This window comes from Zootermopsis nevadensis, unplaced genomic scaffold (assembly GCF_977971745.1).
Source record: "Zootermopsis nevadensis isolate Lab colony 2312 unplaced genomic scaffold, Znev_1.0 Znev_ptg000015l, whole genome shotgun sequence".
Classification (NCBI taxonomy): Eukaryota; Metazoa; Arthropoda; class Insecta; order Blattodea; family Termopsidae; genus Zootermopsis; species Zootermopsis nevadensis.
Genome location: NW_028259147.1, coordinates 4211241 through 4230547, shown reverse-complemented (window position 1 = coordinate 4230547; position 19307 = coordinate 4211241). Strand labels below are relative to the sequence as shown.

Here is a 19307-nt window from a genome sequence, read left to right as displayed (position 1 = left end):
TTTTTGATCTGGAATTACGTATCTATCTTATCTACTGCTTTAATGAGTGTGGTAGTAATTCAGTGGTTGCTCATTATTACAGGGCAGAGAGGCTGTTGGACGATGAAAATGAATAGACAGGACGGAATTGAACATGTAAAGGGAAAGTCTGTCCAGTTTTCTAAATGTTCTGTGTTGCATTTTGCAGTTAAAACACCGAAATTCACTGCTGCGTTTAATAAATTGATGAGTCAAGATGATATTGCAGGTCTGCACTGCCCAGTTCTTCATGAATATTTAATAAATACCTATATACGACGTGTCAATGACTCTCTTCTCAAGGGATGGCTGTAATTATACTGACAGGTTACTTGTAAATAATTGAATTTTATTTACCGCACGAGAATCGAGTTTGTATTGGGCCTAGTATCTGTGGTAACCAGAAATACGATAGGCAAAAGAGCGCGGGATAAATTATTCTGTTAAAAAGCGACAAACCAAAGGTTCAACATCACTAGTAACTCGTTAAAAAATGTAGGCATTTTGACGAATTTGTCAGAATTTTACTTTTTCGAATGAGATCTGCGATGAGGCCTGTCTGGCTGAAGATTCCCTGACCATTCGCCTTCGCTTATTAAACACTGATTGGCCCCAAGACTTTATCCCATTCCTGTAGAGCAGTGCTTCCCAAACCTGGGTATATTACCCAAAAATGGGTATAAGTGGTTTTTCTTTGGGTAACGACAGAAATACCTGGAGAGTTTTGAAATGTGGTGTTGGAGAAGAATAGAGAAGATCAGGTGGACGGATCGAGTGACCAACGAAGAAGTATTGAGGAGAGTCAACGAGCAAAGAAACATTCTGCAGGCGATTACACGAAGGAAAGCTAACTGGCTGGGACATATTATGAGAAGGAATGGATTAATGAGTGATATCATCGAAGGCCAGGTTGAAGGAAAGCGAGGACTGGCAAGAAGACTGATACAGCTAACCGACGACCTTAAACAAGGAAAGAAGATGACGTTCCAGGAATTAAAGCGAGAAGCCGAGAATAGGGACAACTGGAGAGCTCTTTTTGGGCAGAGCAATGGACCTGTCGTAAGACAGAATACTTTATAAATAAAATAACGACACACACATTTCTGTGTGACTTGACGATAGTGTTAATGGTTTTGCAGAGCAAATGATGGAGCTTAGGTCAGTCAGTCAGTGCAAAATGTTATTCGAAGAAGGAAAAACGACCCATTTGGAGTCTTTCTGGTTAACAATTCACGATGAAAATCCTGTGGTAGCTGGGGAGGCCGTGTTGGAATTATTGCAGTTTCCGAGCACCGAGTGTGAAGTAGGATTTTCCACACTTGCCCTTATAAAGGGCACAAATCGAAACTGTTTGCTGAACCCCGAATACGATGTGAGGTTGTGGCTCTGTATCCAATTGTTCCCAATTTTGCGGAACTAGTAAATAAGATGGAGCAGTGGCTTTGTACTCATTAGCTGAAATATTCATGGTGAAAAATTACCAAATTTTTTGTGGCTGCTAAAATGTTTAGAGATGTTTAAAATAAAGACATTGCATCAAACTTATTGTTTGCTTCCGATTTTTAACCGATCTCTCTTCACTTGTCGTATATGTTTTTTGTGAAGTTGGTGTTTTACCTATATTGGGTAAAAACGACTTTCTGATAAGCGGTTTTGGGTAATGAAGGAAAAAGTTTGGGAAGCATTGATGTAGAGGGTGCAACAGTCCCCACCAATGCAGCCACATCTTCATCTGTGCCTTCATTGTTCACAATTTCACACATTCTCGTTCTCACGCGCAACTTTGAGGCCTTGACTAAATTACGGACAGATGGATCCAGGGTCAGAGCGTTCATGTTAGCCATGTTAGCCCGGCCAACACTTTTAGAAACCTAAAAATAAAAAGTCTGTTTAGTTTCGTGGTTCAGTCCAGCCAGTCCTTATTCGGCGCGCTCATGTTAACCGTGTTATCCCGGCTAACACTTAAAAACAGTCTTACTCTTGTTGCTAACGATGTATTTTGTGTACGGAGTACCTCAGTACCACGAAAGGGAGACTTCTCATTTTTCGTGGTTCAAAGTGTCCACTTCAACCCTGGTAGGGTCGTCTCTTGCCAGGAACTACGAGACTTGGTCTCAGAGAAATTTTGTACAAGACGCGATACCACTGGTGTGATAGCCTCCTACTTTGCACGACCTTAACCTTTACACAGCTCCACACAAAAATAGCGCTCCTGTTCCTTCACTTGTTCTCCCGCATAGAAGTGTCAGCCAGCGGCTCTCTGTTCTCTTAGAATCAACAGAAACTTTTTTTCGTGAAAGATATTGATGCCTCTAGCCATGAGCACCACACCATGAAGGCACAGGCCTATACTGAATGTGGAAGGAAAAAAGATCGGGGAAGATTCACGCTCCAGTCACATTATCCCCTGGAAAGAATTCCCGGTGTCTAGTTCATGGTAAAAATTGACCCCAATTCCGTTCTGAAGAAGAGACGCTGGCCGGCGAACGAGCGGATACGAACTGTGGTTAGCGTACTGTGTATAGAACATTGGTGGAAGTTATTCTTACTTTTTGCACTGTATTAACGAGTAGAAACTAATTCGTGGAGTACAGTCTACTTTAAAAGATAATAGTACGCTCAGATAATCAAGAAATTCCGCGTCTTTTATAGAACCCGAAGGTTCATCACCTCGTTCACAAGAGCCTCCCACCGGTCCCTGTCCTGTTCCAGATGAATCCAATTCGCACACTCCAATTCTACTTCCCTATGATCAATTTCAATATCATCCTTCCATCTACACTTTGGTCTTCCGAATGATTTATTTCCTTCAGGCTTTACAGCCAACATTTTTGTAGGTAACAGTACGAATCTACAGAAACAATCAAGCGGGATTACAGCATGGAAATATTTAAGGAGCAGATTAGCTCAGGCGATTACACGTCTGACATGTTTGTTGGGTAATCTGTACTCCACATCGATCGAGGCGCCTCATCTCCTGATGTTAGGATTTCATCAGTCCTCCAAATAAATGTCAACGTAGTGCTTAAAAATAGGTCACGGTCCTTCATAAGGTGTCTTCGAACTCACTGCCGTGAAAACCTCAAATCCTGCTAACTTAATGTCTTTCGACACTGAGTAGTTGATACACTGATGAAATAACCTACAATGAACTAACAGGGCGTAAAATAAACGTGATTTATTAATTTTAATTATTCTTTTTTTATTTTTGATAGTTAATCCTGCATTATCCTCCCATCTATGCTTACGTCTTCAAAACAGTTTCTACTCGCGAGTTTTCCCGATCAAGCAAACTCTTGAATGTACAGGCCTATAGGGCCTTCATGCATGACAGATCTACATGACCAGTCCATCTTTCCTCCCGTTATTTACACGACCAAATAAGATTCCGTGTAAAAAAAAACACGTTCTGAATCTGAGATTTAAGATTCTCACAAAGGTGTGGTCTTCTGAGTTGTGACGTCGTGTAGTCTTGTAGGTTAGGTTACTAACTTTTCATAGGAACGTTTTGCCTCCTTAAGACTACAATCGACATAAGTTATGAGATTACTCAATATGTAATTTTCCCCAGTCATTTGTCACATGAAAGTGGGAAATATTTTTCCTCATACGTTCTTCCTGCAGAGTGATATATGGTACCTAATTTTACACTCATGTAAAATAGCAGGAGAAATTGTAGCTTTACATGCCCCCAGCACTGTCAGTAATTTACCTGTCAATTGTACCAAAAGCGTTTAAATTGTAATTGGTACAGTCAGCATAGGAACTTGTCAGCTCTTGTGTGACGAAGCTCTGCTTTGTCTGCAGAAGCCTCACGACCGCATCTGCTACTTTATACCACTCACTGCAGCTGACTTCGTGACGAAGAAGACAACTTTTTCTCTCCCCCCGCTTTTGGAGGTGGTAGGGGGATGTGCTCCCCTATTTAGGAACGCAACCCCTGTCCGCCAAACACGTGCCAATCTGCTTTGTGGTTCCTAATGAAGGCGGGACACAACTATTATCACGTCATTTTGTGTGAATCGTTACCGTGGTAGATAAGCAACGCTGAAAAAGGTTAAACAAGCAGCCGCCTCACTAATTAGTAACACGCCAATTAAACAACCCAGTACGTCATCATCCAACTAACCATATCGGACAACTATTTAACCAACTATCTGGTGAAGGAATCTCTCCAATGATCACGATCCATAGACAAAACAGTCCACCTCCCATCCTCACAACCTAAAGATCCATCTTAATATTATCCTTACGTATTTCATATGCTCTTCTTCGAAGAGTGCTTTCCACAAAAGCACTGCATGTGACTGAGTTGCATGTCGAAAGAAAAGTGAGAACGTCTCTGAAGAAATGTTTCGGGCCGGAACTACTTTGTCAGCGTACCCCAACTCCGTGACTACTTTTGTTTACGATTGTGTTGCCAAGACAACAGGACTGTATTCATAAGAGGCCCCAAAGCTCGGCACTAGATGAACGTGAGCGGTAAGCTACAGCGTCCAATCGATTTAAATTCTGTGCCCGCTGGTTGGAAGGTTGGCTGGGACCCATAGCCATTGCGGACAATGATGGCGAAAATAAGTCTCAAACACTTTTATAATTTCCCACAGAAACTATAATTTTACCTATTGTGAAGTTTGATGATATTTTTATTAAAAAAAAGTGATGAGGGAATGGAGAAAATTACACACCATGGGGTTATGTGCAAGTGTTCTTCACTGGATATTGTTAAGTGATTAAATCATGGTTAGTAAGGTGAACCGCGCGTGTTAATTACACACGGGAAAAGAAGCGCGTACTACAAAATTTTGTTTGGAAGATCTGTTGGGGAGGAACCAGTTGAGAAGTTTGAACCTGGATAGGAGGGTAATATTAGGAGTGGTTACAGAAATTGGTTGGTAGCTTCTGAAATGAATTTCACGGTATCAGAAAGGGACCCACAGCGTGAATCAAGCACAAGAATGTTGATGCTGTTAGCTCAGGATCAGAGATGCGTCGAGTCATCAACGTAGCTGGTGCAGAACTTTATTTCAGTATTATTAACCAAGCATTAGTCCCAGGCCGAACCTCATGAAGATCTACAGACGGGGGCAAGTTCCTGCTTGTTTTTCTTCTGCCGTCTTGCACAACCTCCCGCCGAACCCATTCTACGGCTCCTCCTTTATTAAACAACATAATATTGAAGATTTCTGTCTTCTGGGTTGTTGCGCTGCGTAGTCTGGTCCCTGATGACGGAGGCAGTATGACCTCTGAAACGTTGGTTAACATCGACCAGACTACACAGCGCAACAACCCAGAAGACAGAAATCTTCATACTCTGATGACGGAGGCAGTATGGCCTCTGAAACGTTGGTAAACATCGACCAGACTACACAGCGCAACAACCCAGAAGACAGAAATCTTCATACTCTGATGACGGAGGCAGTATGGCCTCTGAAACGTTGGTAAACATCGACCAGACTACACAGCGCAACAACCCAGAAGACAGAAATCTTCATACTCTGATGACGGAGGCAGTATGGCCTCTGAAACGTTGGTAAACATCGACCAGACTACACAGCGCAACAACCCAGAAGACAGAAATCTTCATACTCTGATGACGGAGGCAGTATGACCTCTGAAACGTTGGTTGACATCGACCAGACTACACAGCGCAACAACCCAGAAGACAGAAATCTTCATACTCATCGCCCTGATGATGGAGGCAGTATGACCTCTGAAACGTTGGTTAACATCGACCAGACTACACAGCGCAACAACCCAGAAGACAGAAATCTTCATATTCATCGCCCTGATGATGGAGGCAGTATGACCTCTGAAACGTTGGTTAACATCGACCAGACTACACAGCGCAACAACCCAGAAGACAGAAATCTTCATACTCATCGCCCTGATGATGGAGGCAGTATGACCTCTGAAACGTTGGTTAACATCGACCAGACTACACAGCGCAACAACTCAGAAGACGGAAATCTTCATACTCTGATGACGGAGGCAGTATGACCTCTGAAGCGTTAGTTGACATCGACCAGACTACACAGCGCAACAACCCAGAAGACAGAAATCTTCATACTCATCGCCCTGATGACGGAGGCAGTATGACCTCTGAAACGTTGGTTAACATCGACCAGACTACACAGCGCAACAACCCAGAAGACAGAAATCTTCATACTCACCCCCCTGATGACGGAGGCAGTATGACCTCTGAAACGTTGGTTGACATCGACCAGACTACACAGCGCAACAACCCAGAAGACAGAAATCTTCATACTCATCGCCCTGATGACGGAGGCAGTATGACCTCTGAAACGTTGGTTAACATCGACCAGACTACACAGCGCAACAACCCCGAAGACAGAAATCTTCATACTCTGATGACGGAGGCAGTATGACCTCTGAAGCGTTGGTTGACATCGACCAGACTACACAGCGCAACAACCCAGAAGACAGAAATCTTCATACTCACCCCCCTGATGACGGAGGCAGTATGACCTCTGAAACGTTGGTTGACATCGACCAGACTACACAGCGCAACAACCCAGAAGACAGAAATCTTCATACTCATCGCCCTGATGACGGAGGCAGTATGACCTCTGAAACGTTGGTTAACATCGACCAGACTACACAGCGCAACAACCCAGAAGACAGAAATCTTCATACTCTGATGACGGAGGCAGTATGACCTCTGAAACGTTGGTTAACATCGACCAGACTACACAGCGCAACAACCCCGAAGACAGAAATCTTCATACTCCCCGCTGCGAAAACCTCAAATCTTACAACATAATATTGGCACTGATTTCCTCCAGGCCTCGAGCTTCTAAGTTTTTCCAGCAGATGTGGACCTTGAGACGTATTTAGGTACAGTACTCAGCGGTGGCTTAGTTACTCTCAAGGCCACAGAGACATGCATTGAGGGCAGGGAGACCCTCTGTCTGTCTCTCTCTGCCCAAGCTACCACCGTGCATGTGTTTGTTAAGTCAAACCGTGAGGACGTGACATGAATACGATACCATGAGCAAAGCCGAAGTACCTGTGATGTGACGCCAACCACTCAGAGCATAGAACAACTGACTGCTTTACCTGATTATCAACTTACGAACTTACTGATTTCTTGCCAAATTTACTATCTTGGCTGCTGGGGAACTCAATCAACAACTTACCAAATAACGAACTTACCTGTTGACACCGAACATTGCGGCCAAGTGGTTAGAACTCCTACTTCGTAGTCTGGAGTTTTCGGTTCAGATTTCGGCCCTAAGACAAATCTTGTCTGAGGGTTTTCCTCAGTCCCTCCAGGCAAATGTCAGGACAGTAGGTTTTAACATAAAATCAGAGCACGACTGCTTCCTTCTAAATTACTTCAAATTATATTTGTCAGATATGAAGCTCTTTTTTGACTTTTGTATCTGATACAGCGTCGGAAAAACTGATGCTTTCTCAGCCGGTGAAGGAAATGCCTTGCTTCTTGATAAAACCAAAGGTTCATTATCGTAATCACATTCAGATGTACTGTATCAGTTTACAGTTTACAGTAAAAATGAACCTGGCTTCATAATTTTAAAATCAAAGTTTGGCGCAGAGCCTCCCGGACTGTTGTTGCGTGCGGTGGTCTGCTGCACCCCAGGAGACAATAGGCAGTCAGGTCGACCGGTCGCATTAATTCCGTATCATAAATCTCCTGCCCACAGTAAAAGAGAGAGAGAGAGAGACATGTCTGCGCTGTGCGATGCTAGTGGAGACTTCGCGACGGCGAGACTACGTGGTTGTCTGTCGACTACTGGCTTTAATCGTAGCAATAATGAACAAATAAACATATGTCACGAATAAATATTAGGTCATTTTTATTAAAAAGAAATTTAATTTCAAATACGAGGCTGGCAAAGAATGTTTTGAATCAGCCAGAGCGGTTTGCGTAGACACATACTTGATACTGGGAAACTGGGAACGACCCGTGCCTGAGCACTGCGGGTCCCAACTTTTCGTTGGCTTGATCTATAGACATTCGGTAGGACTCCTTGGATGAGGGATCGGCCCGTCGCAAGCCCTCTACCTGTACACAAGACAGCACAACACAGAAATACATCCATGGCTTGAGTGGGATTCGAACCCATGGTCCCAGCGACCAAGCGGCAAAAGGCCCACGCCTCAGACCGCTTCAACACTAAAGCGATTCCAACAGACTCTGATGACTTGTATTGAAATAGGCCTAACTAGCAGGCTGAGCAATTAACGTACTGCTTCACGTGTGACGAACTCCGTGATAGGCGTAATCCTCGAGAAATCACTAAGAAATCGCTTCCTGGTGTACAGCCCCAAGCTTCAGAGTCGTAATCGCATTAGAACCTCCTTTAACCTATCATGAACCATTTTAATCCTGTGAATTTCCTCATGATATACATTTTACTTGGTCTTTGATTTAACGAGAAACTGTGCAAAATTTCGGTTTGAAAATCTAGCGGGCAAAGTCCACTTGGGAGACCTAGTCATAGATGAAAGCATAAAAATTGGGCATAAGTTATTATTGAGGCAGTGACAGGCTTTCGTGAACATCATAATTAAACTTTGGATTCCATAAAAGAATGTGATTTCCTGACAAGCTGAACAACTGTCAGCTGCTGAAGGGATACTCTGTACCATTATATTTGGCGGTGAGTATGAAAATTTCTGTCTTCTGGGTTGTTGCGCTGTGTAGCCCTGATGACGGAGGCAGTATGACCTCTGAAACGTTGGTAAACATCGACCAGACTACACAGCACAACAACCCAGAAGACAGAAATCTTCATCGCCCTGATGACGGAGGCAGTATGACCTCTGAAACGTTGGTTAACATCGACCAGACTACACAGCGCAAAAACCCAGAAGACAGAAATCTTCATACTCATCGCCCTGATGACGGAGGCAGTATGACCTCTGAAACGTTGGTCCACAGAGGGTATATTTATAGGTTTCATGTGAATCTTAGAATAAACAGCGATTATATACTAAACAGCATTAACCGTTTGATCTTTGTAATGGTGGAATGTGATGATTTCTTTGCGGTACGGACTGGATTCTTAAATGCTGTTTGGATTAACTTGAAATTCAAAGGGTTCTGCGGGCTTGCGTCCTCATTGTCTGGGCAGTCAGTACTTCACTGTTCCAAGAAATTCTCTGTTGCTGAATCTTAATGTGCGTTGTCGTCATTGTTGTCCCCGCCCTATCCGGAGTCAGTTCACGTCTTCACATCTGCTTTTCTGTTTTGATACGTACGTAAATAACGAATGAACAGAACAAAACAAAGTGTCTTTGTATTACCGAAACAGAGTTCGCAGAAAAGTAACCAGGGCTGCCAACTTGGAGACGGAACTTCGGTGTCTTATGACAATCGAAGCTAGACTGGCTTTGTCAGATACTGTCAGGACTCACTCCTACCTGAATGAACAGCTTCTTGGAACAGATCAGCCACTGTCCTCTGTTGCGGGTAACAAAATGCACAAGTTTCAGGAAGACACACTTCCCCTATCAGATTTATCTGTTGTAGTCAGCAAACATTCTGAGTTGAGATACGTATTAGCACAATGCAACATAACTTTACGCAGATTCCAAATTCTGACGGCCAGGTTAGGACTTGGCGTCGCCTTCACCTGCTGAGATTTATTGTACAGTAAGCATTAATCAGACGCCACGGTGGTCTAGCGGTTAGAACGCTGGCCTTGTAATCCTGGGGTCTCGGGTTCGATTCCCGGCGGTGCCCGAATTTATAACTTGTGTTGGCAAGACCGTGGTCTAGGCAACACGGAGTTTTCCTCCGTGGCATCCCAACAATTACTCCATTCACACACAGAAGAAGGCAATGGCAAACCACTTCTGGATCATCTGCCAAGAACGTATATGAACAGGTCCCAGTCCGAGAAAAGGATGGAAGGATCCTGTTCATATGGACCTGTCGTCAGACAGAACACTAAATAAATAAAATAAAAACATTAATCGTCAGAAATGTTGAGTGAGTTCTGTGGCCCTTCTGCCATTTTACTCTGTGGGTTACGAGAGTCTGATTTTCGTTTATGCAGATCCAAATCTACTGTTGTAAGGCCAGTCGGATGTTGACAAAATACATTCTCGTTTTAGCCACTTAAAAGGCTCAGTGTACGCATATATGACCATCAAATAAAGCTTATGACTGACAGAAGTCAAATTAAATTACAGTTGATAGTTGTTTCCATATTTGGAATCACTTCAAGATTGTTTGGGTCAGACGTGTGCCTCTTCTCGCCTAGAATAAATACATTTCTAAGCTAAGGAAGTCAGAACGTGGCTGGCTGTGCGAGCCTCGTACCAAGCTGCACAAGCAGGAATACTCATGTTAACATTTAATTTATTATAGCAAAATGAACTGTGACAGATACATCAGAGGTGTTATTCCACTTATTCACTAATTAGAGCGACATGTTTCTGTAGTTGATTGTCATCTTCGGGCTACTGTATTATGAATGATGATAGTTTTACTGCATAATTAATAACGAAGAGTTGCCTGTTTTCTAAAGTAGTTCCTCTGGTCTGATGGATGAAACATGTCTTTGGTGTTCAGCAAGAAGGTCTTAAGTCGATACAGATTACGTTTAAGTCCTTCTTACGCTAGTACCGAAGATTTAAGTTGTTAAAATCAAAGCTTACGCATCGCGTATTTTCAGAATTTTTTGTACCAATGAGTACGTAGTCGCTGTGAGGAGAAAATAAGCCTGAAACTGAGAACAAAGTGATGGAAATATTATTTGGGTCTACGAGAGTTAAAGTGACACGGGAAAATCACGTTACTTTTACTCTTCGCCCAATATTGCTGCGGTGATTAAGACACGAAGAATAGTAAATCATTCTGTTCGTCTAGCTTCATTTGAAAATTGTCATGGGAACCGCGTATTTGGAATGATAATATTAAAACTGGTGTACGATAAATACGCTTTGAGTACTATAACTGCTCCTGTTTTGTGGTCCAGTCGGTTTTTTGGTGACGATGTTGGAGCTTCGCGTTTCAAGGCGGTAGCTTCAGTCTCTGTAGGTAAAATGCAAGGTTAATGATTGTTAAAACAGGTGGTACATATAGTTACCACTGGGTTTTATATGGTTAGATTTGTTGCCCATGTACGCTGTCGAAGCTTACCACTTCCTCCCCCCCCCCCCTGCGAACTTGGACCAGACTTGTGTTAAACGCACGAATTGCATTACACCGTGGACGCCAATTCAGTGTGGCCAACGTAAGAACAGAGTACTTTTCCACTGCGGTGCGAGAAGGATCAGGTCCTGGTAACGCTGGAAAGATATTAATCAAAAGTCAGCTGTCTTCTGGGATGCAGCGCCGTGTAATCTGGTAGAAGTTTACCATCTTTTCAGAGGTTCTTGCTGCCTCTATCATCAGGGCGATAACCCAGAATACAGCCATCTTCGTACTCACCGCCGTCAGAACCTCAAATCCTACTCAGATTATTCTGGTTTGTGAAGCCGCGAAGGCTGCAAGTTCCTTTAACCGTGTTCTGGAAACTACACATGGACCCTGGTCTTACCATCATGAAGATTGTGCGGTCAGAAGTGATCCGTTAAGATCGAGCTTTACGCTTTAATTTTGTTTAGTATGTGGCAGTACCGTTGCTGTTGTAGGGTTATGAATGTAAATCTAATATTCTGATGTGGAACTGACTATAATTTTATTTTAATATGCAGTTTAATTCGTTTCAGATATTGTCGGCTGTGGACTCTGCTGACCCAAATGGAGGTGTCGGAAGGTACGTGATCGCTCGTATTCAACACATGCCTTGCCGCGATATGCCAGATCCTCCCCATGACACTAAATTGGTTCCTCTAATCCACGGCCAGTATTATGCCGGTTGGAAACATTTCCCCAATTTACACCATATATTTCCCACTTATCAGTACGAAAGTAACTCAGATTTGTTTATCGGACACCGTTCTCTCGGAAAAAAAATATGATCTGACTCACATTATAGGAATACTTTGCATACCCCTGCTCTCATCCGTCACGTGCCTATCAGAATGTGTTGATCTTCCTCTTAATTAATTTATTAAACGTAATGAATGCGTTAATCTCAGAAACCTTACGCTTCGCCTAGATTCATGCCGAGGATGTTAATAAACCATGACAATTAATGGAACAACTGGATCATTGTATATGCTCTAGAAGTGTCTGGGACTGAAACACATATAAGTGTTTCCAAGTTTAAGCACTTTTCTTGCCAAAAAAGTAATAAATTCGGGAGATAAGCACCTCGATTGATCGATAACACCGGTCGACCTATTAACACGAATAACGATTAGAGAAACGGAATGTGGACAGTTTGTTTGTTTTGGAGTTTATGATTCGTTTAACAGCGCTGACAAAAGCTCGAACTGTATGACGTCGAATGATAAGGTTAATGAATTGGAAAGGATGTGGCCTGACGAACAGATGTTCATGATTTCTCTCCAGAAGGATGAAGTAACAAACATTTGAGGTGCAGTGTACGAAGATGAGTCTTGTTGCCCTCAGTCTGTTGTCATGGTAACGACATAGCATGTCGTGCCGGGAGGGACAGAGACGGAACTGTACCCGGTTACCCCTCTCTTTGTCACAGAGCGGCTGCTTCAGAACCGATGAAAACTCTGGGGCTGAAGGAAGTTCTGCTCGTGAAGATCACTAGGGAAGTTAATTTCTTCAGCCAACTCTTCCTTCACACCCGACGTTAGTGCGGGAATTTCTGAGGTGTTAGAAGGCATTGATAAGTAGACGTAGGCCTGAACTACTGTAAAATGTTGGCTGTAGTCTGGATAAAGGCTACAGAAGGATGTCCGGCTGTATCAGTATTCGGGCGGGGGGGGGGGGGGGGACTGTTGGTGTAAAGTGAAATATTTGAAATTGGAAAATGTGGGATCGATAATGTAAAGAAATCCTACTTGAATCACATTTTTCTGAAACTCATCGTAATCACAAATTGTCACAGAAATGACAATAATCTTATAAAAATTTGTTGATAGATGTAGCATCGGATAAGAATGTAATACAAAAGGAGACTGAATAAAAAGTAAAATACAAGAATCTAAGTATATAAATTCAGAGAATGTTGAATATGAAATGCTTTGTCATACCGGTAATCGTTGGGGCCACAAAGAATACCAGGGAAACATTTAGTAGATTCTGTACAAAAGACAGACATACTAGCAACATCATAACATCATAAGCAAAGTGCTACAAGCTGAACCTTGAAGCCTGCGTGGTTTGATTCACCATTGTTTCAAGATAAGTTCTAAGGAAAGGAAAACTTATGATATGAGATGAATAAATAATAATTTATGTCGGGGGGGGGGGGGGACTTTTTACACTTTATATTCTATCTGCGTTAAATTCGTCGGATATAATCGCAGTGTTTCGGACAGTCACCATGTTTGTAATTCTTGGCTTACAAACAATATGTTAAGTATGATTTGTATGTATGTGTAAAACGTATTTCTGTACCAAACTGTACATTCCTGGCTCCAGCGACACATTAATTTTGCTGTCACAAAAGAATTCACATTACCGCCATACTTTTGTTTTACGTTTTACAATAAAATTACCACAACAAAAACTGCATTTATTTTTTGCTATATATAAATTCAAAATTCTGAATAGATTGGCGCTAGTGTCGTTTCCATGTTCGGGAGGCATCCTATGGCGTACCGTTCACAATATGAATTTTCGTGAAAATCGGTCAGCTGATTCTAAAGTTCAATGGTGACCACGTAATTCTAATTTCGGATCGCACTTTGGTTATCTTCGGAATTTGTCCTTCCTTCTGATATCCGAAGGTTAGTCACTTCCTCAACTGCGTACAGCATAATGGATGATTGTTTGAAAAAGACGCGGATGGAAGCAGTCGTGGCCTATTTTAAGCCATAGTTCCGGAATATCTTTGGCGGCTGAGGAAAACCACGTAAATTGGCTCTTACGGTGGCCATCACCGGGCATATATTCAAACTCAAAGAAACACTGCAAACGAGCGTTTGTCACTTCACAATTAGCCATGTTGTTCTTAATTTGATACTAAGCGCAGCTGAAACGAATGACAAAAATATTGGAACGGATACACGGATCTGTTGTCAGTTATTTGCTGTCTTTAATTGGGGGGTCAGCGCCAAAGAATTGAAAGTAGCTCGCTGAATTAAACAGGACGAAGAAACGCGGCCATACGCTCGAGTAGACTCGATTCGCCTAGATGAACGCAACCAGTTAAACCACAGGTCGACGACGGAAACCCAAGCAATCTACAACATTGGCAATTTCTTCGATAAACAATGTAATGATCGAGCTAGGTCGTAAAGTATGAAATGCAGAATATTTCTAAAATGGTCGAACGGAAGAAAAACATTTCCTTTCTGCACAAAATCCTTGCCCAAAATTCATAAGAGCATCGTATTTTATCAATCACTTATTCAACGCTTTGTATATAGGTTCAACAAAAGACGAACACACATTCAGTGAAAGAAACAAACATTTTAATAAAGCAAACCATTACATACGTCAGCATTGGCACTTAGTGAATTAGCGAATCATGGCATATTTGATAACGGCGAGCAACCGAATGACAAGCGACCACCAAAGTTGCTGCTGTGTTTACATATTTTTGGGACACACTGTATGTGATTGAAAGACCTCTGCAATTGAGGAGGTGCACATTCATGAACCAGTTGATTTTAATAAAAACACAGCGTTTAGACAGATTTGTGTTTGTGGTGGGTCTTTTATCATCGAGGCGATAATGATGACGATAGCAGTTACCTCCGAAACGTCGGTAAACTTCTTCCTGACTACTTGGCTCGTCGCCACTAGAGCCTGAAATCTCACCCAGTTTGAATATTGTTTTAGATAAATGTTGTAACCATTAATGTGGTTAATATTATATGTTGTGTTCATTTCCGTCATGCGTCTGATTTTCGAGGTAATTAATAACCTGTATTACAACTTTTAATTAATGATTAGCACAGAATAATTTGTTGTAATAGAGACTCTGGAGTCGGACATGGAGTAAAAAACTGCTGACACCATGTTTAAAATCATTTCAGTATTTTGAAGTCCACCTTGAGATAATTTATGAACGACCTACCGAGGAGACATCAGAAAAAAAAAGATTTAATTTCAAGGAATTCTTAAATAATAAATTAGCAGAAACTACGTAGGAGGCTACTAAACGTATTCAGGAAGTAACACTATAGCTGACAGGTGTTTTATTCTGTGGTTAAATTTTTGTCAGGAAGAAACTCTTTTTAATCGTCACAGACGTTTCTTTGGGGTATTTTTAGTTTCCGCTGCCGTCACTGCTCAACACACAATGACACTAATAAATAAAATACTTACCGTCCATTTATGCATGCAGATTCACAATAAACAAAGACATCATTCCACATGCGATGAGCATCAAGGCTGTCAACAAGACGTTCTGCCCGTACGTCAAAGTAGTGTGAAACTAATTGAACTGGGATCCAGTTCAATTCGATATTATCCAAATCGGTCTCTCATCAGTTAAGTCAAATGTCCGTCAGGGAAGAATTGTCCTGTTTTGACAGCCCTGAGAATAGGAAATTCTACACAGAATTACAATACAATGAAATTGATAATTAAGAGGAACAAGAACATTATTAGGAAGAAGGGGATATCTGATTTGGTAAGGAGGGTCACGATCTCTCCCAAATAACTGCAGACTTCCGGTTATACTGTTCAATGTGCTAATATTTTATATATGTACACAATATATATTTATGTATAATGTAACCACATGACATACATTTTATATACAAAGTCGTGTTGCGAGTTAATGCAAGTTTTTGTAATATGTATATTTATATATTTATATATTTGTTTACAGACGAACATTCTTAACTCGGGAACAATTGTTTTATACAATATGTGATCATCACAGTTTGGTAATTTGTCGAAAACATTCGTCTTTGCTTAATTACACAGATTTACGTTCTATAACAATCAAGATGTTTCCATATTCGCTCTATAACCAAATAAATACGAAAAAAAGATTCTCTCTCCAGTACACTCATAATCAACAATATGTTCCATTCATTCGCCATATGCCATTCTTTCTTCGATACAGTACCTCATTCTTACTGATCTTTGGTAAAATAATGTTTCATCACACTTTTTTTTCACGATTAACAAAAGACAAACTAGTACCGCATATCACGTGACTCATTGTACCGTCTCTTACGTAAGAGCTATTTCCCTTCAAGTTTTCCTTGCATCAGAACATAAGGGAAACTTTTGACGCCATGTTAAAACGAAAGTATGAAACAAAAGACATTCTATGCTCTCTGCATTTACTGCTATAGATATCAACGTCTATTTTGATTGTTTCATAACTGATATTTTATTTTCGAATATAACCTTTATCGACAGTTTTGTTTGTATATAACAAAGATATGGTATGCAAACTTTCGTTCAAATACCACATAAAATATGCCCACAACATAAGACAAATTAATATTCTGAAGCCTTTACATTGGTGGTGTTGTTACACCATTCACAGCATACAGCAGAATGTTCTCACAAGATATCGAAACAGCATTTCTTAAACTGTGGTCCATGCCTCGGATTTTTGTCACAGAGGTTTAAGATTTTCTGTCTTTCCTTTCGTCGTATACACCAGCATCGCCAACCTTACGACCAGCATCTTGGTGCACTAACAGCGTTTTTACGTGCCAGCGAGAATTATGGAACAGCACGTTCATTTTAATTCATTCTGGAGTTTTAAATTTTTAAATGCCTAATTATTTGTCACACTCTCGCGACATTTTCTGTTGATCCAGTTGGTACAGTCGACACGAATTCACAATCGTAATATAATTATTTAAATTGGAAACTTTTTTCGTCGGATTCATACGGTGTCTGCTACAAATTAAGTTGTCTGGGTTGTTGCTCCATTTAGTCTGAACGGTGTCCTGATGATGGAGACAGCAAGTACCTCTGAAACGTCGGTAAACTTCTACCAGTCTACACGGCGCAACAACCCAGAATACATCTTCATACTTGTCGCCTTGAGAATCTGAAATCCCACAACTTAACTTGCTCGTTATCTAAAAATGTTGGCGATCCCACGTATACATGACCAGTCTGTCGCTGTCCTCCATATTGTTAATTTATCCTGCGCATTTCACAACTATGACCTTCAAAGGCCCGTCGTAATTATGTTTACCGCATTATTTAAGTTACATACTTGATATATGGTCTGAAAAGTGAATTTATTGGTTTAATTAGCTTCCAAAAATATTGTTTTTCTTACAGTATTTTCCCAGATTATGTTGACAATGGAAACGCGGTGTATTTTCTTATACGAAGGAAACTAAATTTATTATTTATAAGTGCCATTTGGTTTTGGTTAAGATATTTGGTATTGAACATACTGGAAATTTTGATCTGCATGTGAGTAGTGACTCAATAAAGTCCTTCCAACAGTACATTTTAATAGTTACCATGATATTTTATAGCACAGTGGTACCAAACTTAACACTCAATAACTCTGCAGTTTTCCCCACATAGTATATTTATTGGTTTTGTGTAAGCCTAGTTCTCAGAATAAACTGGGACTATTTCACTAAACATTAACCAATTGGTCTTTGTAAAGGAGACGTGTTGTGTCTTCTTTGGGGGTACGGATTGAATTTTTACACGAACTTCGCGATTGAAGGGAGAGAAAATCAATTCCTTCCTGAACCTGCTCCTTGCCCTAGAAGTAACGAGGCGTATACCTGCCACGTAATCGCAAAAAAAAAAACCTTGCCAAGTGACCTTTAATTTCTTAGAGGCTAATACCGACATTAGCGTGTCTATCTTATCACTAGTAACAGTATTTATTAATAAACTGGTAATCTGGCGTTTGCTATCGTCGTATCTTGCGTTATAAGCTTGGTGCTTTGTATCGACAGCCACAAGAATCAAGCTCATGCACAGCGTTTATTAGGCTATAATTACGGTTTTGTTTTGTTTTATTTCCATTTATAGCGACCCTGACTCAAATGGTACAGCTTCAAAACTAATACGACAACCACATCACATTCCTAGTCGTTGCTGCAGTGATTAAAAAAATGTTTATTCCAGTAGGCCTGTTAGGATCAGTGAACTGTTTCACTTGGTCCATACTTTAGTAGTTCCTTTCTCCGGGTTGATATTCTATTATTTTGGGGATCATATCAGGGGTGAGACTTCACAACATTTCTTTCACGTTTCTTCTGCAAGATGTCAATGATAACGACTGAAAATGATTAATGGGAAAAAATCTTAAAAACTTTACACCACGACATAAAAAAGAGCTATTCGATATTTCAGCAAAAATACCCTTAGCAATTTCTGGCTTATGCATCAAGCTAGGCAGCAGACTTCGAGCCTCAAGTGTTCCTACCACTCGTTTTCATGAATAATGAATAGTGTACCATTTAGAACGTAACCCAACAACCCACGCTACGAATACGAAATCAGAAGCAGGTCCACTCCCGTGTAACACATTCTCCCAGCCTCCCCCGTGGCGCTAGAGTCAAGGTTACGTTTGTTGCTAGGCCGCTGCTCACAACATTTCCGCAGTATCTGCGCAGCCGCGAAGATTGTGAATTCACGAGCAGAACGCGTGTTTATTCTTGAATATTACTTCGTATCGAAATGGTTGGCTTCTGTTCGTGAAGCGTTTAGCGATGCAAATCCTGACAGGAAAGCACCAAGTAAGACAAAACACAGATTGGTAACAAAATTTTCGGTAGGATACTTGTCTTCTATAAGGCAGTGGACATTTTCAGAATCTGTTGTAAAGGTGTTATATTGATGTAACCAAAGCTCACAAGTACTGCTGTACGCAGGATTATGTTTTAAATGTCAGAAATTTCGTCCCACTCTTGAGATTCAAAGTAAACGTCTCTTTTAGAATCACATGATTGATTAAAGCTTCTAAAGTATTTTGAAATTCCCATAAAAATGTACCGTTTTGTGACAGATCGTACATTGTTCGTAGGTCGGAAATACACAGATTGATTTATGGTCACAGTATAAGAAATGCTGAATAATTTAAACCCTTTGACGAGCTAGATGCAATATGAAAAACACCACTTTCATAAATATTTCATGCGAACGGAACAAACTGGCTGTTTCGACTCCTAAGCCTTTGTACATCTTCAGATCAGCGTTTCCTGTTGCTTCATTGTTATAGTCAGAGCACTCAGGGAAAGCTGAAAAATATTGGTTTAAGGAGACAGGCTAAAGTCATCCTCCGATAAAAGTTAGGCTGTTGGTCCCA

The 19307-nt window shown here is 41.1% G+C and overlaps 2 protein-coding genes across 3 annotated transcripts in view; one reads left to right on the top strand and one right to left on the bottom strand.

Annotated features, from left to right (window-relative positions):
- LOC110834644 (serine/threonine-protein kinase S6KL-like) overlaps positions 1-19307 on the top strand; it is a 218756-nt gene that overhangs the window by 133954 nt on the left and 65495 nt on the right. The window contains exon 9 of one of the 2 annotated variants that reach the window (XM_022074058.2): positions 11728-11774. In XM_022074058.2, coding sequence (XP_021929750.1) covers positions 11728-11774 — 47 coding nt within the window. Of the gene's footprint in view, positions 1-11727; positions 12780-19307 lie in introns of those variants that run through there. The other variant, XM_022074051.2, reaches the window with a different exon arrangement.
- Positions 1-19307, bottom strand: part of LOC110834626 (uncharacterized) — a 106057-nt gene that overhangs the window by 76290 nt on the left and 10460 nt on the right. The window lies entirely within an intron of this gene.